This window comes from Atractosteus spatula, chromosome 2 (genome assembly GCF_055471065.1).
Source record: "Atractosteus spatula isolate fAtrSpa1 chromosome 2, fAtrSpa1.hap1, whole genome shotgun sequence".
Lineage (NCBI taxonomy): Eukaryota > Metazoa > Chordata > Actinopteri > Semionotiformes > Lepisosteidae > Atractosteus > Atractosteus spatula.
Window position 1 is genome coordinate 55,938,734 of NC_142707.1, and position 23,918 is coordinate 55,962,651.

The following is a 23,918-nucleotide window of genomic DNA, read 5'->3' on the forward strand; positions in this document are numbered from 1 at the left end:
TAAGAACTGAAATGTTCTGTGCCATTCTAGGTCTCATAAAATGTTACAGTATATCTGTCATGTATGTCATAAAACTAGTTTTAAAACTTTAAATCTTCAGTTGTCTTCTATGGTCATCATTCCCACAAAGTCTCTGTAAAAAATCACATTTTTGTCTGGATCAACAGCAGCAGAAAGCATCTCCTCCATTTCCTCCTGTGTGAATGGCTCTCCTGGAAAAAAGAAGAGGCAAACGTCACCGCTGCTACAATGCATAATTGAACACAGCCTTTGGCAGTGTGATAGCTTTACCATTTGGTTGTGCTTAACTTTAAACTGAACCCCCTTATCAGACGACCTTCAAAATAAGAAACAGAGCTTGGAGAACCTTTTTAAAACAACTCTGGCATTTATTTGGACATATCATTTCAGTGTTCTACACACTGTGGGGAAGCAATAATAAATACAAACAGAAATATAATATAGAGATACAAGTGTAGAATGTAAATAAATCTCAGGTTATAATTGTACAATGCACTAGTAAGACCTAATTTAGAATATTGTGATTATTTCTGGTCAGCATGATACAAAGAGAAGCTGTTCTCTGAAATCAGTCCAGAAAAGAGCAGCCAGGTACATTACCTGTTCAAAGTAATATCCTATCATCACAAGCTAAAAAACTGCATGTTACTAGTCCTGAATAGACAGACTAAAAGAGCATCTAATTCAAGTATTCAAAATCCTTAAAAGCATTGACAAAGTTAATTCTTTACTACTCAAGTTTATTTAGAAGAAGAAGAAATTCCTTGCACAAAGTGTTATGGGGGTATGGGACAAGCTAACCAACCATATTATTGAGGTGATTCCATCACCAACAGGTCTAAACTGCAAACCTTCTTACATTCTTATGTTTGTATGGAGTATTAAAGAAACAAGGCAGATACTTTAAAATATTAAACTGTTTAAAGAAACTGTTTAATAAGTTAAAAGTGTGCATTCCTAGGTTATGTTACCTGACTTAGCATGCAGCATGAAGTTAGCATGAGGTTAGAGAATGATGTTCCATATGAAATAAATTAATATAATTAAATGTCATTTTGGGTAAAACACAGCACATTAGAAACATTTTTTTCATCTCATTCTTCTACAGTTTTGCTTTCAAAGGTGTTTAACATACTTCACAATTCACCAAATTCGTTCATCAAATGTATCTAAAAAATTAAAATGTTTGTATTCAACCCACGATTATGCAATTAAGAGAAAATAATACACAAATTAAATTCTTTTTTATAATTACATTAAAACAAAGCTCTGTTTTATTCACAGGATATTAAGCAAAGAAGTTACTGTATGAAGTTTAAGAAAAGCAGTTTGGAATTTTAAGCAACACTGATAGAACTTTTCAATTCTTCTGTCAGCTCCGCCGTTAAAGTTACTGAATAGATAAATGCATGCGTATTTTCTCTGATTACTGTATGTCATGTCCGAAGAATAAAACATTCAAATAATGAATTAAAACCTTGTTTGCTTATCAATGAAAAAAAACAGGTGGAAAAATGTGGTGTGCTGGTAAATGTTTTATTAATAGCACTCTCTGTCTTCCAGTGAAGTAATTTTAGATAATTCTTGCAAATGTTTTCTGTTCAGAAAAGGTTGACATCATTGACAGAGTGTGATAACTTTCATTAACATTGAAAAGAGATATTCTCCAATCAGTGAAAGCATGTCACAGAGCATATGGGTTCTTACACACTCCTGTCAAGAGGTGTGTGTTGGTAAAAAAAACAAGCTCTATAGCCTCAGCAACTTCTGAGCCATTGTTAGAAAATTACAGATCATAACCCATAATGATGTTTTTTTGACAACCAAGATATTGTTTGACAATTACAATTACAAACAACTCTACAAAGACCTGCACAAAGAGAGTTCCTGGATTTGCCTCATCATAGACAACTAAAAAAATATATAGTAATGTCTAACATTTGTATACACATAAGGAAAATATTTTAAAATGTCATAAATGTTACTCATGGCAAAATGCTACAGACTAACCACTTACCTCTAAGACATGGTCAAATAGGGAATCACCAATTATTTTTATTATACATCCACTCACTTTGGATTTACAATTTTTAAAGACTTCGCTTTACTGGTAAGAGTCATGCACAGTAACACATAGGGATAACAAGTAACTGGAGACATGTCCATCCAGTTTTCCCACCGTATATAGTCATTCATCATTACAAAAGCTCCATAGTGCCTCACAGTGGTAGATATACGTAAATATATCCAGTAGTTCTTAATAGAACTATTGTACATACTTGTATTTTTGCAGGGTTTGTAATATATATCAGCCTCTGCTGGTAGCCTGGTTTAACAGCCCTCTAAACCTACAAGACACTGTTCCTACTATCTCATTCTGTTTTGCTGTAAGAGTCTGTGAATCTTTACAATGAGTCTCTAATATGTTTATGATAGTTTAGCACCTACATACAGTAGATAGTTCATCTTGTTTATGTTGCTTGTTCTTCTGATGGTAAACAAATTAACTTCATTATATGTAGGCAGCAGGACAATGTTTTGAGCGTTTATATATATACAGTAGTAGGGCTGACTGTTCATCTACAGGCTTGTGAACAGCATCTGCTAGGCATCATTTAGGGAAGACCTAAAAGCAGACAGACCTTTCTTCTCCAGTCTGATTTACAGTAGAAGCAAGTAATCCTTGCAGTAAGGTCGCAGTAATCCTAGTGTAGGAGTGCTATTTGACCGAGCTCATGAATGAGTTATTGTAAAGGAGTCTGCTGATGGACTGAGAAAGTACAGAGAGAGATGCATGCATAAACTTCCTGTTTGTACAGTACTCGAGCCTGCTTTTCAGGCTAGTCTAAAGTTAAGGTGGGTAGCTGCGTCAGCATGCATAGTCTGCAAAGCAACAAGTAATAGGTTTATTCCATGCTGAAAAGAGAAGAGAGAAAACGAACGTTTTGGCTGTGGAGCCTTCTTCAGGTGTACCATTCAATTTTGTCTCCATTTATACTTCTGTTTCCACTTGAAATGACTAAGTTGAGAGAGTTTACATAATGAAATGTGTTTTCTTAACACTTTTAATTTGACTCACTTTTGGAATGCCATTGTTAAAATGTGCAGTACAATATAAACAGTTAAATATATCCAAAAAAGAAAAAACATCATGAGTGAAAAGTATCTCTCTTCAGGAATTTCACTTTTGCCCCAAAGTAAAGCCATAAGGTCAATAAATGTCCTGTGGGAAACGTACTGTGGGTATCCTAACCCTAACCCTAGCTGGGGTTTAAACTGAGAAAATCTGTCTCTGAAAGGCCTACATTTATTAGATTTGAAAATATCTCTCAAACCACAAAATATGAGCCTTAAATATACAAATTCATGCAAAAAAACTTTTGTAAATGTGTCCTCTTCAATAATGCACTTTCTCTAGGCATTTTTTTATTCATCTGAAAAATGCTGTTAAAATGGATATTTAAATGAGCATAATTTTCTGGCCAATCTAGCGCTAGGGTTACAAGAACCATCCAATTTTGACTCAAGTGATATAGTACATACTGTATACTGTGATTACGATTGAGACTAAATAAAACTTGTGACTGGTACTCAGCATTGCATAGACGTCAATCCTCACACTAGTTAAAATTATCAGCAAAACACTTGAAGTAGCTAATAAGTCTGCTTTTCCTTACTCTAATGAACTCTCTAACGAAACTGTTCTGAAGCTTCAGAACAAAATCAAAAGGCTGAAGACCTCAACCTTATTAGTCTTGAACAGAGATGATTACAAGTGGACCTGACTCTAGTACTCAAAATATTCAAAGGTACTGATAAAATCTGCCAAATAGACTTCTTCAGAATGAATAGTCAAACATAAACCAGACGCTATTTAGCCCATTCGTCTATTTGTTGATTAGTAGCTAACTGATCTAGCCATTTCCTGAAAGAATTCAAGGTACTGGCTTTGACAACATGACTGTTTAGCTTGATATGCGTACAACCCTTTGTGGTTTCATGCGATTCCATGCAGCTTACACAACTAATTACAATGTTTTAATTACTCAACCTTTCACACACGTGTAAAATTGCAAACAAATCCTAATCACGAAATCCGCTCTCAAAACATGCAAGCCGGTGTCAAACAGAAACCTTCAATCACCCCCGTGTTACTTTAAAAAGGTCATGCATCATAAATCATTTTTGGAATCCAGTTAGGTTCTGGAGCTGAATGCTTGGCAGTTGGAAAGAGGGAAGAGAACTTGATGAGAAGAACTGAAATGAGGATGTTGAGATGGATTCTGCAGATTTTAATGAAGGATAAGATCAGAAATGAAGAAATCCGTAGACGATGTAGGGTGGTGGATGTGGTTGAGAAGATGCGAGAGGCGAGGTTATGGTGGTATGGACATATCATGAGGAGGGACGTTGAGGAAGTAACAAAGAGGGTAATGGAATTTGAGGTGGAAGGTAACAGGGGAAGAGGCAGGCCTAGAAAGAGATGGATAGATTGTGTGAGAAAAGATATGGAAGTATGTGAAGTGAGTGAGGAAGATGTGCTCGACAGAGACAAGTGGAGAAGAGCAACCAAAGCAGCTGACCCCAGGACAGTCTTGGACTAAGGCTGTGAAGAAGAAGAAGAAGAAGAAGAAGAAGAAGAAGAAGAAGAAGTTAGGTTCTGTGGTTGAATTACAATTAAAAGCAACATCTATAAAACAAAAACCCTTAATAAACCACAAACAAAATATTTAAAGAGGTGTTGTGGAGCACAATAACCACAAGGTGGCAAAAGAATACTTTTTAGCCATTTGGAAATCTAAGTGGCTTTGACTGTAGTAAGTTTTCACAGGTAAAGTTAAGAACAATAAGGCTTCATATAAGCAAAATTACCTTCTTCAGACATGAATTTTGTGAGTTCTTCAGGATCAAGGTATCCTTTTCTATCATGATCTAAAACCTAAGGGGAAAACATAAACAAACAAGTCAAAATCTATATCAAAGAACATTTTACATTGGCAACATCAATCAATTCTGATTTCATTTTGTGGTATGTGAATATAATCCACTAATGGGAAATCATGCCTTAACAGAGGCGGTTACGTCTTTGCCCAGAGGGTAAAAGAAATACTAAAAATGATATTTTGTTACCGTGTTCGGATTATATCTGACAAAGGAGAATATTAAGCAATAGAATGTCACTGAGAATACTTAAATCAAAACACTGTGTGCATTGCATGCTTATATAGTGGTAAAGAACAAATCATCCTATTAACAAATATTCACCCTTCACATATAATTCACTATTGATGTTTTGAATGTAGCAAAGCCTAATTTTTAAATAATTTCAACTAATTATAATAATAAAGTTGAAATTAAAAAAGAATACTGAATAAAGTTGTCCCAGTTTAAAATGGAACCCAGGATCCCAGCTGGAACCCAGCTGTGAGGCAGCTCTGCTCACCACACCACCATAAGGTCAAGATACATAATTCACTCAACTGAAGTATTCCCAAGAGAATGTATACCTACCTCAAAAGCTCGCAGGAGACTATCTTCAGAAATAGGTCTGTACCTGCAGATTATAAAGAATGATGGATGTTGCTTATATTTCTCATTCGTTTTAATAATATATAGTACTCATAGCAAATCAGTCTGAAGAAATAGCTAATACGGAATTTGTTCTCATTTTCTGTGACAAGAATATTACATTATATTAAGAAAAACTATGTAAATATCATGATTTAAAAAACAATCCTATTATATTAAACACTTAATTAAGCATGATAACTGTCAGTGATTCATGCTTATAACTTAAAACTCATTTAAAGCCTCAAGGAACAAATGTCAACAACACCTCAACCTATCTACTGTCTAAGGAACTAGCTTATTAAGTCAATGGACGGACCATTATTGTCAGTAATATTTATATATAATCAGGTTATAGAGAGCATGATATGTTATGAAAAAACATAATTTAATTTGTTTCTGACCTATAATTTGTTCTTAGTTCTAAAAATGAATCTGCAAAAAGCATATTCAAAATTAGTTAAGACATTTAGGGGTATATGCTATGTAATGATTTGTACTATGCAAGGATTTTCTTTTAAAAACAATATCTCAAGCTCTCTGATTTTCCTTTCTTACTTTATCAAAAATAAACACAAAAGTATCTGAATAAACCAGTATGTATGGAGATGGCTCAATCAGAGTAATGGAATATTACCACATTGTAAAAATACACCTTTTCCTGGTTTTAGTTTTATATTCTAAAAAAAAATACATTTTTAACTCTTGTATTAACTATTGTGAGTAAAAAGTACACCTTGAAAGTTCTTTTCCATAAGTAAGTAACAGGTACATTCAGATACATTAAGGGTTGTCACCATTTCATTGTGGTTTTTCCTTCAGTAAACATGCTGGAAATTCAAGAGACAACCTCCAATCTCCATCCATCCATTTTCTAACTGCTTTATCAAAATACGGGCTCGCGATAGAGCCACAGCCTATCCTGCAGGCAACAGGAGCAAGGATACCTGACCCTGGCCGTGATACCAGTCATTTTCAAAGCATTCACAGGCACGCACAAACTCACACCATGGCCAATTTTCCCAGAAGCCAATTAAACCACCAGTATGTCTTTGGACTGTGAGAAGAAAAAGGTGCACCTGGAGGAAACCCAAGGAACTGACCCTGGGTCCCAGTGCAGAGGGTCACCAATGCTAACAACAGCACCACCGTGCCACCCCAGCCTCCAATCAGTTTTCACAAAAGGGTGTTGGTTGAAGGTGGCTTAAAAACGTTTCTTGTATTTCCAGAGATGCTGTACTGTTTTTATCTATAAAGCAAAAGGAACTTTTAAACATGGTAAATTAAACATTAAACTAATTAAAAGAGGAGTATTTATGCTGATTCTTCGTCAAAAGGGTGTCATACTTCCTCTTACCATTCACCTGAATGCATATTTATAGAAGTAATTGTTTATTTATCCAAATAAAAAAACCTGATAAATGTACTGCTCCTCCTTCATTTATTTCCAAAAATGCTTAAAAACTAGCACATTTTAACTTTCAATAAATCTTTAATTCTAGAAACTGAAGTGACAAAAGTAACCAGAAAGGAAAGAAACGGAGGCTTTAACAGTTCACGCATAACAATGGGTTTTTGTCCAAGAGCCCACTTTCAAGAGTGTGTTTTTCCTGGCAAACCATTCCAACAAGTTCTGGGAATTCCTAGGAAAAGAACAAACAGAAAAGGGTGTTGCACCTCTTTTGTGGCTTGTCGGATGTCCTCATTTTCCATTCTATCCAATTTTAGGTTTTGAACCAAATTTTATTTGACTAAATACTTCACAACTTGATAGAATTGAATTGGACTTGCCTGTTCGTAGATAGTTCTGTATCTTCAGATGTGTGTAAAACATATACTGTAGGTGTGTAAAGCACCAACTTGCACACTACGTTACAAATTACTGGAGCCCATTTTCCTGAACATACACAAGATTTTCGGTATAGATGACACATCTGTGGGACTACAATTTCAAATACTGTTAACCGAAGTTAAATGCCATGGGAAAAGACACAGGGAGTATCAATATACAAAATTAAATGTTTACTGTGCCTCCAAAGTAACATTAAGAAAATTAGTAATTAATACTAATAAAATGAATATGCTTAAAATCAGTTGCTAAATATACACCATGTAGACCAGTAGGTTATTCTAACTACACTGCATTGTAATTCTAACAGTGTTGCAGAATATCCCTTTGCACGGCTCCAGATTTCACTCAGACCTGGCTCTCTCTGCCACCAGTTTGCAAGTTCTCCCTGTGTCATCATGCGTTATATTTTGGTGCTCCAGTGTCCACCCACAGCATGCTGTCGTACTGTCTTGGTTAACTGCAGTCTCTGAAAAGCTCAGCAATTCATTGTTTCTATTTGTGGGAGAATGGAAGAACCTCCTATCAATTGAAAAACCAAAAAAGCCAGACAGGCCTCAGTGTTAAAGATGATTTCCTTCCTTATCATCACACTTCCACCTCCCCACCAGTTGATGTGAGCTGCACAACAGTCAACATAGCACTCACTAAGACATCTCCACATGTTATTTGCCTTCTTTCATGTCTGTCAAGGGCAAAATGGCATTCTACAGTGAATAAAACACACCAACACCAAATCTGTTCTCTGGCTCATAGAATACAGTGATTTCATCACTCTGCTGTCAACATTTCTCCCAAACAGCCTCCAAGCATGCTGATAATTTTCACACAGATGGCGAGCAATAATTTTTTTTTGCTGCAGTGTGGGTTATTTCTTCTTGGAACGGATCCTGCTGTAGCCACTGCTGATTGAAAACAATTGTACAGGTGTATCAGATATAACAGTCCAGGGCAATTGTTCCAGGTCAGGACTCTCTGTTTTCCAGGATGTAGTCCAGACCTGGTTTTTCAGAGCTAGTCTGTAAAAAAGCTGGTGACACCATCCACATAGTGGGAAGGGGTGGGGGGAGAAGGGTTATAGTTGGGCTTAACAAAATAATGGGGGGTATATTTACACTCATGGGTACAATCTCCACGATTTTTTACTGGTTTACCAGCCACCAGAAACCATCTCCCCACTATAGTTGTCACAACTGTTGAAGTAGCTTAACTTGCTCTCTCTGCAGCTTCTCTCACTGACAGATTGCCTTCACTCATGCCAACAGCAACCAGGGGATATTCATTACTCAAGTGGTATATGTATCACTCTCTGTTCTTGAGTTAATTAATATCACGTCTTTCTGGATAGCTGTTTAGACAGATTTTTAATCATCTAATTTTGGTATCCTGAACTAAACCGAAATTCCAAATTATGAGCAACTAGCGTTTCTAGGAATAAATTTGACTTGAGCTCAGTATTCTGTTGTCTCGAGGAAAAATACATCCACTACATTAAAATACATTTAGAATGTACACATTTAATTAAATATATTAAATTAGTTAAAGTAATAAAATGTGTTCCCATTGAGGTACTGATGCAAAACTTTGACGTTAACATTTTTATTGTGTATCAGTATACATCATGGATAGCAGCACTACCACCTAGTAGCCTTATTTGATCAGATCTCAGAAGCTAGGCCACGCCTGGCCTGGTCAGTACTGTAATGGGACACCTTCAAGGAAAACCAGGCTGATGCTGTAAATGGTGCTGGTGGTTGACTAGGTGACATCCTTCCCTCTGGAACAATCTAGTACAGTGAAAAGAGATATTGTGCTGTTGAAAGTGAATTCCTTCAGAAGAATTGTGATGGCTGTTAAACCACCGTCCTGTCTGCTGACTTATTAAAGACCCCATGGGCACTGTCTGGAAATGTACAGATGTTTACTGCGGTGTTGTGGCTAAATTCAACTCTGGTCTTACACAAACTGATTTAAGTTCCCCCTTAATTCACCGGTGCCTCAACTGGCAATTTCTCACTCCTCAACCTGATCTGCTGTGTAGTGGGGTCTGCATGTGCGTAATGGCTGTAATATATCACCAGGTGGATGCTGCAATGCGGTGGTAAATGAGGTGGGTCCCCTTCTATAACTACTCGGTATGATCTCTTTGGGAGCCTTTGGGATGAAATAATACCATGCCATATTAATGTAAAAATGATTATTTTTACAATTATAATATTGTATAATATTTTTACGATTATAATATACATATATATTAATGTACTACTTTTCAGTGTATGGTACGGAGATATTACTTACCTTATTGGTCATGAGGCTGACAAAACAAATTTTAGCAATTTGTTTGGCTAAAATTATCCAACCTTTTAAAACTGTTTTAATACAGCTACAAGAAAGGTGCACATACTGGGTCAATAAATATGTATTGATTTATGTATGGTTATTTTTTAATGTACTAAACTTATTGAAGAACCACATTAAAGATAAAAAAAATAAGCTTTATTATCACAGGAAGTAATATTATTTTCTAATAAACAATGTGATGCTCTTTGGCAATTACACTGTTTGGCATATTATCAGAAATCAGCTAGCAAGTGTCCAAGCCATACGGACATTCAAAATGTCTTACAGTAACAGGATTTATATTAAAAGAGCTACATATATAGAACTTCTTTTTCATATAGAAATTATATTATTGACCATATTCAATGCAAAAATAGAAAATATAATATTTTTTTTAATTGTGAATTGTCTAAAAATATGCAATTTGATGATTTTATTATTTGATGGCTGCAGCACTATAAGGGGGTATTCAATTTCAAATGCAACCAGATGTCTGACACTGGGTATTTGGAACATCAAGGGAAAATTTGAAATTATCCAATTTAAGAATAAGGAAAATGTATTTATTACAAATATATTTAGAGTGTTTGTTTTAACAAAAACAGACACACAACTAACAATGTTGCAAATCATGTTGATTGCTTTGACACTATGTTTACTGTTTAGAGATAATATCATTTCTTATGCTTACTGTTTTTAGGAAATATAACCTGTTGATCACCTTTCTAATGCCAAGCTGTTTACAAAAACAAATACTTGTGTGCAAAGGAAGGGTGGGAACCCCATCTTAAAATGTTTACTCTCAAGAAATTACAGTGTTACCGCGGTTTTCGAATTTGTCAATGTCACCTGGTGAACCTAAAGAGAAGTGCCCAGTGGAAAACTAGAAAGACTATTTTTCACTAAATTAAATCTAAGACATGAAAATCAAATAAAAAAGTGATCCTCCAATTCAAGTTCTAGTAGTTCTAAAGTTTTGTTTTCTATCCAAATTCACAGGAAGGAAAATTCTTAAATAACATTACCATAGATTTACTTACATACTGTATACTGTATTGTGATATTTTGTGATAGTACTCACTTCTGTGTAATAACCCAAAATTATTTCTTCCACAGGCAACACTAATTAAAGTGCACCTCACACTGCGTTCTGTCAAATCTTTCATCCATTTGCCTGTTTCCATTTTTTTAAAATACATTTAAGGTCATCTCCTTTTTACATGGAGTGCTCTGGTTGCAATGCTCTGGAGTCAGACGCATATACCACCTAAAAAACTGAGATTATTTTCAGCTCCAAATGAAAATAGCAGGCTAGAGTATCCACCTGATGACTCTGTGACTTGATGTTTTTGCCACTGGCAATAATGTGCCGTAACATTGGGGTGGTTCAATGGAGAAATATACTATTCAAATTAATTACTATTCAGTTATACTAGATACAAATTATATTATTCAATACTAATTCAAAATCATCTATTCAAAACATACTTTAATCATCATTATTTTAGCTTAATTCCCATTTCTTTATGTGTAAAAGCTTACTACTCTTTCCCAATGCCACAAAATCGCTCAGTATTATGCATTGTTACCTTAGGAGTACTAATCTGTCAAATGAGGATGCTATTACGTATTTATGATAATAGCTCACTTAACTTAGTACATTAGGTAAAAAGATAAAATCCTAAAGCTGAAACATGTTGAACTTTATGCAAAGCACAGCAATGATCAAGGGAATGCAAATGTCTAATAACCACTCATACTTGTTAATTCTTCCCATCACTTTATATTTTACAGCCAAGGGCGTCTTTTTTCTTTTTGCTTTCTTTGCTTTTTTAACACTTGAAATTCTGCTAAAATGTTTTGTAAAATTCAGTATTAATGTATAGAAATTACATTAAATATATTAATATAATTCATCTTAATAATGGTTTAAAATATTCCTTATTTAGAGGGCAATCAGTAAATTTAGTGAAATTGGCACTAGTATAGAAAATGACTGCTTATTGCATTTTACAGGTTGATGTTGTAAAAAATGCAAAACCCTATATAAATGCATGCTGTGTACTACAGTATGTAACGGTTGTGCCTATTTTTTGTGCTCAGTATTTACATATATTGAAGCAATTCCCTAGTGGTGTAGGTGAATGTAGAAGGAGATACAGCAGCACTGGCGTGCAGGCTCACTGGGGTATACTGCCCTTAAAGATTACAGGTGAGCATACTATTCACAGAGAGAGGCAGAGTGTAGAAAAAGTGCATTGTTTTTGCTAACACTGCAGGAGGCAGAGACACTCCTCTTTGTAGAGCTATTTCATTCACTGGCCCAGTCTGCTGTCTACAGCAATATTTGATTCAAATGAATCAGGTGAACAAAATTTTTTAATCAATTCAGTGAATTGTGATGTCAATTGAATGACTTCATTTACTAAATGAATCAAACTGCCTTTGACCCAATGTAACTACTTAATAGATGGCACATTAACAATAATCGCAGCCCTGCAAATGTGTCACCTTAATTTAGAGTGTTTTTACTGGTCTATCATTAAACCTTATGGGCAGAATCCCTTAGGGTTTCTAAGATCTTTCAATGGTCCCCTCTCGGGGAAGTCTGCATGGTCTTCTGTTTCTGTTTTCTTCTCTTAGGTTTTGACTCACTCATTATAACTCTGCCATAATCATCATTCACTTCTTTTTAGGCACTGGAGTATTCAAACAGGTTCACACTTTGGTGCCCAATCATAGTCATTTCAACACTTCACTAATCATTATTTCTTAACAGAAACGTAATCTAGTCACAAAGTCACTAGTCCTTTGCACTCTCAACTCTCCATTGCAGTATCTGTATTCCCAATTTCATGCTATTCACAACTCCCCATCATACTTCATTCCTATCCCTAAGTGCCCAAAGCTCCAGCTGTGCTACCTAAATGATCTTATCTGTAGGGAAATGATATGCTGCTGCCTTGCCAGGCACTGCCCTTCTCCTTCAGTTGCTAACGCCTCCCATAAGCCCTGGCTCAGCTGGTCAGGCCTGCTTCTCAACAGCACACTTCACCTCCAGTGAACCTGGCAAACGCCTGTCTACCACTCATGATGTCCCTCAGTATAGTCTAAGCTGTACTGTCAACAAGCATCCTTTGCTGCCACAAGAATGTTACAGAGCTCAGCCGCTGCTACTGGGAACTCCTTGTGGTGCTCTCATTCTGCTTCCATCCATGCTTGAGTCAGAGAACAACCTGAAACCCTCTTTTGCTTCTCTGCCTTTTTGCTAAGATCAAGTGTGTGTAAAATGCCAGTCCCCAGAAAACAAGAAGGTGATCACTTGAGTAGATAGCGCTTTAGGTTAAGCCTTAATCCTTCCTCTGGATTCTGACTACAATAAAGTGGGCTTGGCCCGTCCAGAACATTTGCATCCCACTAGTTGCTGAGAGAGTCCACCAGATACGTTCCTGTGCTGGTCTGTCACCACTAGGTGGATCCTTAACCCGACTTCATCAGATTCCAGAGGCTGCTGCCTTTCCAAACAACCAGAAGCAAGATCTTTCTGCAAAAGGAGTCTGTTTTTCCTTCTGCTCTTCTCTTGACTCTCACTCTTTCTGGATGCCAATTATTTAGCTATGCAAGTTGTGCTTCATTTTACTGTTTTTTCTCCTTAATAGGTGTCTTTTTCCCAAAGCCACCCCACAGCAACCTAGTGGTAACCTGACACACAACCTGATCTAGTGTACAAAACATCCCTTTATGTTTATACAATTATAATTGGTTTAATGCTGTAACACTGTGGATACCCTAGTGTGCTGCATGAGTACTGTGTCTGAGCATCCTAAGCATTTTTTTCTGGGTGCTTGAAAACAGGAGCATCAAAGAACTCAACACTTACAGTATGCACCACACAGTTGCCTGGATGCCCTGCCAAGACCTTTTAACTGAAAGGACCCCACGCAATCCCATAGAAAACTGGACAAAGCTTCCAATAATTTGTATGGTGAACTTCAGGCATCGGCTCATTCTAAACTGCTATTGTTTCACCCCTTATGCCTTTAATTTGAGTATGTGTTCTTTATAATACTTCTTTTCTGTTTTGTGAAATGAGCAGCTCCTGAAAAGAATTCCAAAGATGACAAAAAGGAAGCAAATCTGTGCAAAATCTTCAGGAGCCCTATTTAAACTTGCCCCTTGGACTCCAAGAGAGGTTGTGAACATGTTGTTACTGTTTTATTAATTACCCCATACAAATCTCATACAATTATTACCCCCATTCAATTCCATATTATTATATCCAATTTTAAAAAGCAAATAAAAAAGTAGTATTGCATAACAAGGGAAAACTATCTAGCAAAATGTTACAAACAACAACCAGATTTTTGCTCACCTCCGCTCCATTAGCACTTTTGTCATTGTTGGCAGGAATTTCTCAAACCGAATGTATCCTGTAGGTTCTTCCTCCTCTACCTATAGAAAATATAAAAGACTTTATATTCCCAGTCTATTCTAGTCACTCACGACTGAAGGGGTGGAAGCCAATCTTTCAAATTAAGGGATCATGGATGCTTTAGTTACGTAAGCAGGTTCTATGAACCAATGAAGATGTTAAGACTGTTTGTCAGTGCGTTCAACTTTATTTACTTGCTTTTGTTTTCACTGAAGACCTGCTTTGTTATAGTTGTTAGAGCTATGGACATGAGACTGTTTTGTGACTTTATGAGTTCATGAATTTCTGCATGTTGTCCTTATACTTCCAGAATATCTTTTAAAGTTTTCTGATTTTTCTAAAAAAGGAAATTAAATCTGGATAAAAAAACAACATGGTAATGAATAAGGGTAATGAATGTCTGAATACTACGAAAAATGCATATTTCAGGCATACCAGTAATAAATACAAGGTTTAGGCAATAGCATAATAGAATTATATGACATTTTAATATAAGAATATCCAACAAGCATAATAAAACTAAAGATTCTTCACTGTGTGAATAGTGTGCATAGAAACCAAGGTTAAAAATGAAATAAAAAGACCATTAACTATTACAACAGTTACTTCTATTCATAAAATTTAGCAGTTTTTTAACAGTGTTTTTTATGTCTCTGATCAGGCATTACTTTAGGTTGTGGTGAAAATTCAAATTTGTCTGAAGTATCTTGATAGTTAATGGGATAAACTGTTGAATAACATGAAAACCGTCTTACTTCTGCTATTATATCATGCAGTTCCCCTTCTGTAGGAAAGCAGCCAAGTGAGCGTATAATCGTACCAACCTCCCTTTATAAGGAATAACAGAGACATGCACATAAGACTGCAAGAACTGAACAGAGGCTACAGTACTTCAGAGTGCAAATGCACAAGAAAAGCATGCAGAACCATAAAAACGTGAAACATAATGTCTGTTATTCTAAAAAAAAAATCAGCAAGGGAATCACTTCTATACAGCCTTCGAATGGAGAAGGCACCAAACCCATGAGGCGTCATTCTATGGAAACAGCCTGCGGCTAAATCATACAGTATATGCATGACTGCTAAGTTTGAATCAACTTTAATTATCTAAACAATTCAGCTACTAAGTGCTTGGATGTTACAATATGAGGGGAAATGTGTTGTTTTATCTTTACTAACCAATACAAACAGTGGAAAGACATACTGTAACAGGAGTTGCAAGATAGTGCAGACAGAGAAACCCAACCTGAATGGTGGAAGGTGGGAGGAAACCAGAACAGTCTGCAAAACTCCAAGTGCACACAGAGGAACCATGCAAACTCCACACAGACAGATGCTCCCAAATGGAATTCAACTCAGACCCTTGGAGCAACAAAGCAGTACTGCTAACCACCATGCTATGTATGTGAGTGAAAATAATTGTTTCATCTTTACTAACCAATACCAGCAGTGGGAAGACATAATGTAACAGTGGTTGCAAGATCACTCCTGAATTGCCCTACTGTTCATACATACAGTATCAAAACCTCAGTATAATTTCAAAAACAATGGAATAATTAAAAATGTGCAATGGATGCAAAGCAGACAATACATTTATTTTTAAAGAAACAATTGCAAAAAGAAAATATTAAATACTAACACACATTATTTGTTAGTTTTGTTACACAAAATGAGTGTTCTCCAAAGCATTTTGAATAAGAATTTCACACAAGATTGTTTAAGTACTGGTTAACATATGAGGTTCCCAAAAACACTCATTTTAAAATTATATTGCATTTAGATTATGCTAAATTAATTCATGAAAAATATTAGATCTGTTTAAACCTCCACATCTGCTCTACGTAAACAAAATATAACAAATCTCTGAATTATGTTTACTTCAAAAAACAGGATACATTGCTATTTTACTACCTGCATTCTGATTAAAATGTATCGTACACCAATGCAATGAAATATACTGTACCTGTTCAATTATTCTTATAAAATGAACACCAACATATTTCATTTAAAATGACATCAAACAAAATGTCAAAATGTGTATAATTACGAGTGATAACGATACTGAAAACGTATCCCTATACTATATAAATTCTATATAAATTCAAAAAAAAAATGTTGTTATCGTAATAGCGGTCACAATCTTGCCGGTGTTAAATCACCCATTGGTTGAAAAGCGCAGGTGAGTAACAAGTGAGGTACTACAGTACGTTGATACAGATTTATTTACGTCTAGTTAAAATCGATTGAGCGTTGAATACTGCACCTAAAACGCTTCCGTGCTCTGTGACATTTCCATCATAGATACGGTACAGTATATCCCCCACCTCTTACATGTGCATAATGTGCATACTGTATGTGAAAGCTTTATGTAAAAAAAGAAGCTCAAATCATTTGCTTATTAATGAAATTTTATGTGCACCAAACCGTAAAAATGTTAACAGCAAAAGATGCATACGGTTTAAAGTCTGTTCTATTCCCACGAGCAGGCTGACTATTTCATAACATTATTTAATAGAATAGACAAGATTTATGTTAGAGACAAACTTCCCCGCCGAAAGGCTGAAGCTCTGTAACCCCCTGCTTTGTAAAAAGCTTGGTTTGGCGATACCCATTTGTCATTACAAAATACTTTGTTTTATAACAAATATTCATAACGTTTAAATAAACGTAAACAAAACGTTTAAAGATAAAACCCTGGTTGTATCTGCCTTAGTCGCTCTGAGATCTATGGGTTCTTTCCGCTGAAAAATCAGAAAAGCAATTCGCGAAATGCATTATTTGTTTTCCAAACCTCACATCCACCGTCTTGTTGGACTCGTGGTCAAACACATCAAAAGCGTCGCTGATCTTTTTCTGAACAGCGGCAAGTATTGCGTCTAAAATGCAAAAATAAAATGTGCCAACAAGCTTTAATTTTAAGTCTTCAGTTCTACCTGCAGTACAGAACCTTCAAAGTCCAATAATACATACCAAAATGACTACAATTATGTGAAGAATATTTGGACGAGGAGTAATTTTAAATAATAAACTACTTTTGTTTAAACAATGCAGACTACAGTAGTCAAAAAGCAAAACGACTGAAGGAATCGTAAGATTTATGTCTGTTATCATATGGCTGGTTGTTCATCTCATTTCATCGCGAAATAGAACCTAATCGAACTTTCTATCAAATTAACCACACTGTACATGTGACTACAGTAATTAGTGCTAGCTACTGCTTTCTACTGATAGACCCTCAACAGTTTAAAACTTGGGGTAGACGTTAAAACATAATTGTTTTTACGTTCCTTCTAATGTGCCTGTCAAAATAATCGTCTGATCAGTAAAAATAGGTACAGTACTGAGCACGGTTTGTTTAGTAAAAAGAAGTACACTACTAAACAAGATTTTACTTAGTGAAGTTTGCAGGTAACGTTTATGTGAATTTACGTGACCTACGTTATCATGTCTTTCGCAGACATTTCTTTGTACATTTATAACATTAAACAAAAAATGTATTTTCGGAGAAGGTCAAACATGCTACATGCTTAAAAGTATTTTATAACAAAACACTAAAGATCGATGGTGGTGCTACAATACCTGCGGTATCCTTGTCTTCCGCCATGTTTCACTGTTCTTCCTGTTGCTAGGAGACCTAATGCTATCCCAACTCCCCTGAAGACTTCAGTTGTAGTATCCTTTAGTTTTGGATCCTTAAAACATACTCTATGCAATTAGTAAACTGTACAGTACATTGGCATCTGCAATAACAATAAAAAAAAAGTTTTCCAGGATATATATCTAAATACGTTCTACTGAAAGTTCAAATCATGTATCAATACGAATGTAAATATGGTGCACGACTGATTTCTTCAAAAATTAGAAATTTAAACAATGATACCAACGAAGGTATTTATAATATCCAACACGACGTTTCAGTAAAGGAAATGAATTCTAAACAGTACATTTCTTCGAAAGAAAATATGTCTCCTGTTCAAATTTATGAGGACAAATTAATTGAACTATGTAAATAAAATATTCACTTATTTAAATATGTTAGCAATTGATCTTTTAAGATACATTCATAAATTCAGTTCAATAGTTTTTGGATGTACATTTGGGCTTATGTTGTTAGAATATGGAATATTTCCCCATTGAATGACAACTGTAGGACAAAATTCACTAATACTTTTTAATTCATATTTTAAGCTGCCTTGTGTGGCAATGTATTGATTTTCTGATACTTATTTATGCTTGAAATGTCACATAAACACTTGTCTGTTGTGACAATTTACCAGTTTCCAGTTACCAGTATTGGTTTGTCTCTCTGAATGCATCAAACAGAAACTACACAAACATTAAAGTTTCTGATAAATTTACATTCTGGTTTAATGAAATGTGCAACACTGACCCACACGTTGTGTAAATCAAATACTTTTCTGTTCTACTCAAGACCTTTTTCACTTCAGTAACTAAACTTCTTTTAGTTGACTTTGAAGGGATTTGGATATGTTAGCAAATATAATGTCTGTACACTTTCATATGAAGATGTTCATGGTAGTCTTCCATTATTCAATGTTTGAAGTAAAATAGTTGTATAGTGTGTTGAGGTGGTGCTGGGGCCATTGGTTCAGTTCCTTGGGTGCTATCTGTGTGGAGTTTGTATGTTCTCCTTGTGTTCAAATGATTTTCCTTCAAGTTCTCCAGTTTCATCCCACAGTCCAAAGACATACTGGGAGGTTAATTGGCTTCAGGGAGAATGGACTCTGTTGTTGTAAGTGTGTTTGTTTGTATCTATGTTTCATCCTATAATTGACTTCTGTCCAGTCCAGGGTGTATCCTACCTTTCCCTGTTGCTTGTCAGGATGGTCTCCAGCCCTCCCCCCACAACCCTGAAGTGGATGAAGTGTTTAGTTGTCTGTGTTTCTCTAAAAGCCCATTGGCAGTACTGAGAACAAACCTCTCAAGTATGAAATCCCCTTGAACCCAGTCCCTGTAGAGAGATAATTCAGTGCAGCCATAGAAACCCAACCTGAATGGTGGAAGGTGGGAGGAAACCAGAACACTCTGTAAAACTCCAACTGCACACAGAAGAACCATGCATACTCCACACAGACAGATGCTCCCAAATGGAATTCAACTCAGACCCTTGGAGTAACGAAGCAGTACTGCTAACCACCACGCTATGTATGTGAGTGAAAATAATAGAAAACATCATCTTCTTGTAAGCAAGTTGTTATCTGTCAACATAATTTGACAACGTTTCTTTATCTCATCTGATGAAGTATATATGGACCACTAAAATGCAGGAAAGCGGAGGATTGGGAGAGCACTGCTTGTCCCCCCAAAACTATTAGGCTGCATTATGCAGAATAATACGCGCAAATGGTCTTCTCGTGTTTTTTTTTCATTTAGTAATTGTATCTTGCATAGCCACAACATTGCACTATTTCTTTCTTTTCTGTACATTGCGAAATACATGTGGCCCTTGGTGAAATTGGCTTAGAAAATGTTGTGCTTCACAGAAACATCAAGGAACAATCGTACTTTCCTAATATCTGTGCTTTAGCTCTGCAAAACAAAATGTAGCAGTTAAAATACTTTCGGCTTTTTATCTTGGATCACTTTGCACACTATCGTGCATTCTTACTGGACCATGCACTGATATTAGAAAAGCCTCAGAATTAAAAAGCTAATAAACTCCGGTTTACTGTTTTACCGAGCACAACAGATTTGTTTCTTAACTTTAAATAAACTTCTAACAAAAGCTAAAAATATGCAGGCATAACACCGTACCAAACGAAACTGTCGTCGCAGTTGTCGGATAATTACGGTAGTCACCGCCCAATTTCTCCCTTCTTTCGCATGAATACGGTAGGAGGGTATTACGTGCAACTGGCGCTAGATAGCCGCGCAGCTGCCAGTGGGAGAGACGCACAGAGAGGGACGAGCGTTGTTTGGCGCAGTAGAAATTCTAGGCGGCTTTGCTTTCTCTGTATCACTTTGTCTACAGGGCTTTCTTTTAAAAAAAAATATTTGTATATCCCCGAGCTTCGAGCGGAAATCCAACGGGAAAAATGAGTGCAATCAACGTAAAGAAGCTAAAGGTAAACGAATTGAAGGACGAGCTGAAAAAGCGCCGGCTCTCTGACAAGGGGCTGAAGGCCGAGCTGATGGACCGGCTGCAGGCCGCACTCGACGAGGAGGCCAAAGCCGGTGGCGCTTTCACCGGGCCCGGAGGCGAGGAGAACGGGGCCGAGGGGGGATCGGATGGGGCGGGCGGCTTCGATGAGATGGGCGACGAGCTGGAGGACGATCTGGCCGGCGAGAGCATGGAGGCCGAGGAGGAGGAAGACGGGGGCGAAGCGGACGCAGCAGAAGTCGAAGCCGAAGCCGAAGCCGAAACCGCCGCCGCCGCCGCCACAGCTGCTGCTGCTCCTGCTGCTCCGGGCGGGGGCGCAGATGTCGGCGGGCAAGATGATGAGATGGGGGAGGAAGAGGAGGAAGACGCGGGAGTCGAAATGGATAAATCCGAGGATGATGAAGATGCCGGGATAGAAATGGACAAATTCGAAGAGGAGGATGGGGCACCAGGATCGCAGCCCGCTGAAGGTTAGTCCCCATCTTAACTAAGACCCGAAACATCACGTGTTTACGCCAGCCCTGCCGGTCGGAGCAGAAGGCGCAATTGATGGCTGTTACTTAACAATACGGGCCAAACAATTGTTAGACGTGCTTCGATAGGGGCCTTGTTTTCGGACATGAAGGCGCGGTTTGGGCGTTCGTTTTTTTTTTCTTCTTTTTCTGCAAACGCGTTTTGGAGGTCAGACGCGAGTGACGTGTGGTGCTATTTGTGGTTTTGTTGGCGCTTTCTAGACAAAGATCCACATGGTGCTGGCAGGCGAGATGAAATGGTGGCCCTGGTCGGAGGCGGCGGCGGCGGCGGCGACTCGCCTCCATTGTTCTGTGAGCGCCGGGCCGGGCCTGCGGATGTGTGTCTGTCTCGGCTTTAGCTGTGTCCCCCCGCGACGTCTCGATGTTCCTTCAGCTCTCTTCCCCGCGGTGGCTTGTCGTGTGCGCTTCAGTCTGACATTGCTCAAGCCGTGTCGGGCCTAGTCCTTCCGTTCCGTGCCTTCCTGTAGTGGCAGGACTTCGCTGCACTTTCGTTTTTGTTTTGTCGGCTGTGAGTTTTCGGAGGCGCTTTTTTTTTTGTTTGTTTGTTTGTTTTGGACGATTTGTTTGAGAGATTTAGACTGGTTTGTAGCGTCGTTTCCCGCCGGACTGATTTTTTTTATATCTGTAAATCTGTGCCTTTGAACGGTTAGTGGGCAGTAGCGGTTTTGAAAAATGCCAGGAGAGGTTAAAATCCGAGTTTATCAACGTGTAGAGCGCTTATTGCCCACGTATTTCAGACGCAGTCTGAAGTGGGTATCGGGTTTATTTATTGGGGAAAACCAGGCTGGAGCTTTTAACGGCGTGAAAGGTCTCAATTTGCAAATATTTCCTGGGAGAAAGTAAACTTGAAATGCGTTGTTTGTAGTAAATGCCGTATACATTGACCGGCATGGAAAGCAACGATGGGGTGGGGGGGGAAGGAGGAATGTTCATAAAGCTTGGAAAAAATGTCTTTATTTTGGTCTTCTCTGTCACAAAAAAGACCAAACGCGCTGTAGTCTTAACAAAAAACATGCAGCAGTTTGTGGCCGCCATGTAACAATTCGGCTCAAACGCTGAGGTATCCCTCTTCATGTTGTGTTTTATTTTTCAAAGGAGACGCTGATAAAGACAAGAAAGGTGAACAGAAGAATAAGAAGGGTGTAAAGAGACGCCGTGAAGAACATGGAAGGGGCTACTTTGAATTTATCGAAGAAAGCAAATACAGCCGGTAAGGACCATGGTGGCCTTCGCTAAATCTGAAGTGCCACCGCGTATGTGAATGGCTCACGGATTCACGGATGCCCCTGGGTCTCCTCTGTAAAAGGGGTAACAAAGAAAAGCCGAGGAGACCAGAGCAGCTGGGCAGGGTGGGGGCGGGGGCTCAGCTCGCATAATGTAGGGTTTCTGCTAGAAGGACGTCTGCCCTTTGGGTCTTCGGTTAGTGTATTTGGGGGGTAATAGTCTTATCTAAACAGTTTCACTTACATTGAGAGTCATCTGCAGATTAAGTGGTGGGGAGCGAAGGGTTTATTTTTGCTTTAAAAATATCGATCTATTCTTGAGGATGCAGGCGACTAAAATGGCGCGTTTATCCATGCTTTTCATCTAGGCATTTCTGATGGACCTTGAGTTTTGACATGCAATCCCTTTCGAGAACGCAGTTCATTATAGTTTCAGCGTCACCGTCCATTTCCTGCGCATTGCTAGAAATTGAATTTGTCGCTTTAAAGAGGAATGGGGATGAGATGTTTCGATCGTTTACAAATCAGAGAAGTTTTTATAAACTCGAAATGCCGATTTTGTCGTCTTTGGTTCAGATTAGGTTGCTTAACCAGAACGTCTTTGCTTTTCTTTGATGGATGCATGTTTGTGGAAGTGCGGAACTAACAATCAACTTTTCTTCAACATGTATTTAATTATGTGGCTGTCTTCGTTTTAATCCTTCGTGTTCTTTGCGATGTGGAAGCCTATGTCTTAAAACATCTTCGTTTAACTGTCTTAATGTAGGGGTCAGTAATTCAAAGGTAGGGTAATTCATTTTGTATTTCTATCCCATTTGATAAATTTCTTTCTTTAAAATTGGGGTTGATTTTAATTTCAGATCACAAGAGATTTTAACTGGCATGAAAAGCAGGCCATGTTGAGTATTTTTATACTCATTTATATTCTCATTTGTGCAATGCCTGGTTGAGAGGCATGCACATCAGAACTTTGTAGTGTGTTTTAGAATGTTTACCTCTCTCACAAAGGGGCTATTAGAGTTCTAAAATGCATTTTTCATATGTAATTGGTGAAATGCCAACATTACCAATTATACAGACGCTAGGTATTTAGATGTCAAGACTGCATAGAGCAGTCCTTGCATAGCGCTTGTGAGTAAAGCTCTTCAGTTTCAGTCATTTAGTTTTTATTTAAGTAGCTGTTTGGTATGGTCTTTGCTGAAAATGTAAATGGAATACTCTTGTTTTAACATTTTGAGGTAAGATGCATCTTTCACACCCGGGATCCAATGACTATACTGTGAATGGAGAAAATTAGGCTGGATGTGTCTTGTTTTACAGGGCTAAGTCACCCCAGCCACCTCTTGAGGAGGAAGATGAAGAATTTGATGACACCACTGTTTGTCTTGATACTTGTAAGTATTCAATGCTGGTAGTGTCGTGTTAGGCTAAATTTACTAAGCATTGTTACAGAAAGAAACTGTTTTTCAGTAGTGTTTTAAAACCCAATGGAATGAAGATACAAAAAACATACCTCCTTCATATGTGAAGATAAGTTCAAGATTGTTACAAATCTTAACTATTTTAACTAACATCATCAGACTGACTTCAGCGAGCATTCTAAGAACACCCTGACACACAACTGAATAGTAACTCATTAGATGACTTGGAAGCTAAATCTTATTTTTCTTACTGCGCATACAACTCGCAAAATCTGCTAGCTAGAAATGGGAGGGTTATTCAACATTAGCTGCTGAAGTTGTTTTGCATTGATGTGTAATATGCTGTAAAGCTCAGGGTTTGTGTTCAAACCAACAGTGGGGGGAAAAAAAAACTGGGAGAGATTTGATTT

General features: G+C 37.4%; 2 protein-coding genes across 6 annotated transcripts in view; one reads left to right on the forward strand and one right to left on the reverse strand.

The window, feature by feature from the left end:
• On the reverse strand, positions 1-20,105 carry drc8 (dynein regulatory complex subunit 8). Of its 5 annotated transcripts, XM_088935433.1 has the most exons (9): positions 19,986-20,083; positions 17,790-17,950; positions 17,002-17,086; positions 14,966-15,038; positions 14,151-14,230; positions 5,533-5,575; positions 4,894-4,960; positions 4,605-4,627; positions 7-212 (listed from the first exon to the last, which is right to left on the reverse strand). In XM_088935433.1, exons 2-9 carry the CDS (start codon positions 17,812-17,814, stop codon positions 144-146), a joined length of 465 nt encoding a protein of 154 aa, XP_088791559.1. In that variant the 5' UTR covers positions 17,815-17,950; positions 19,986-20,083; the 3' UTR covers positions 7-143. The 5 variants fall into 5 exon arrangements, with proteins under 5 accessions (XP_088791555.1, XP_088791559.1, XP_088791546.1 ...); XM_088935429.1 differs by lacking the exon at positions 4,605-4,627 and having other exon boundaries at positions 1-212; XM_088935420.1 differs by lacking the exon at positions 7-212 and having other exon boundaries at positions 3,913-4,627; positions 17,790-17,902; positions 19,986-20,105.
• hnrnpua (heterogeneous nuclear ribonucleoprotein Ua) overlaps positions 20,011-23,918 on the forward strand; it is a 12,781-nt gene continuing 8,873 nt past the window's right edge. Inside the window, exons 1-3 of the mRNA XM_088935382.1 lie at positions 20,011-20,801; positions 21,960-22,074; positions 23,408-23,481. Coding sequence (XP_088791508.1) covers positions 20,267-20,801; positions 21,960-22,074; positions 23,408-23,481 — 724 coding nt within the window. The 5' untranslated portion in view covers positions 20,011-20,266. The remainder of the gene's footprint in view (positions 20,802-21,959; positions 22,075-23,407; positions 23,482-23,918) is intronic.

Coding starts and splice junctions, on each gene's coding strand:
- drc8 (XM_088935420.1), bottom strand. CDS start 17,814: ATGGCGGAAGACAAGGATACCGCAG. Junction 17,087..17,789: donor GGAAGACAAGGATACCGCAG/GTATTGTAGCAC, acceptor TTTGCATTTTAG/ACGCAATACTTGCCGCTGTT. Junction 5,576..14,150: donor AAAGTGCTAATGGAGCGGAG/GTGAGCAAAAAT, acceptor TATAATCTGCAG/GTACAGACCTATTTCTGAAG.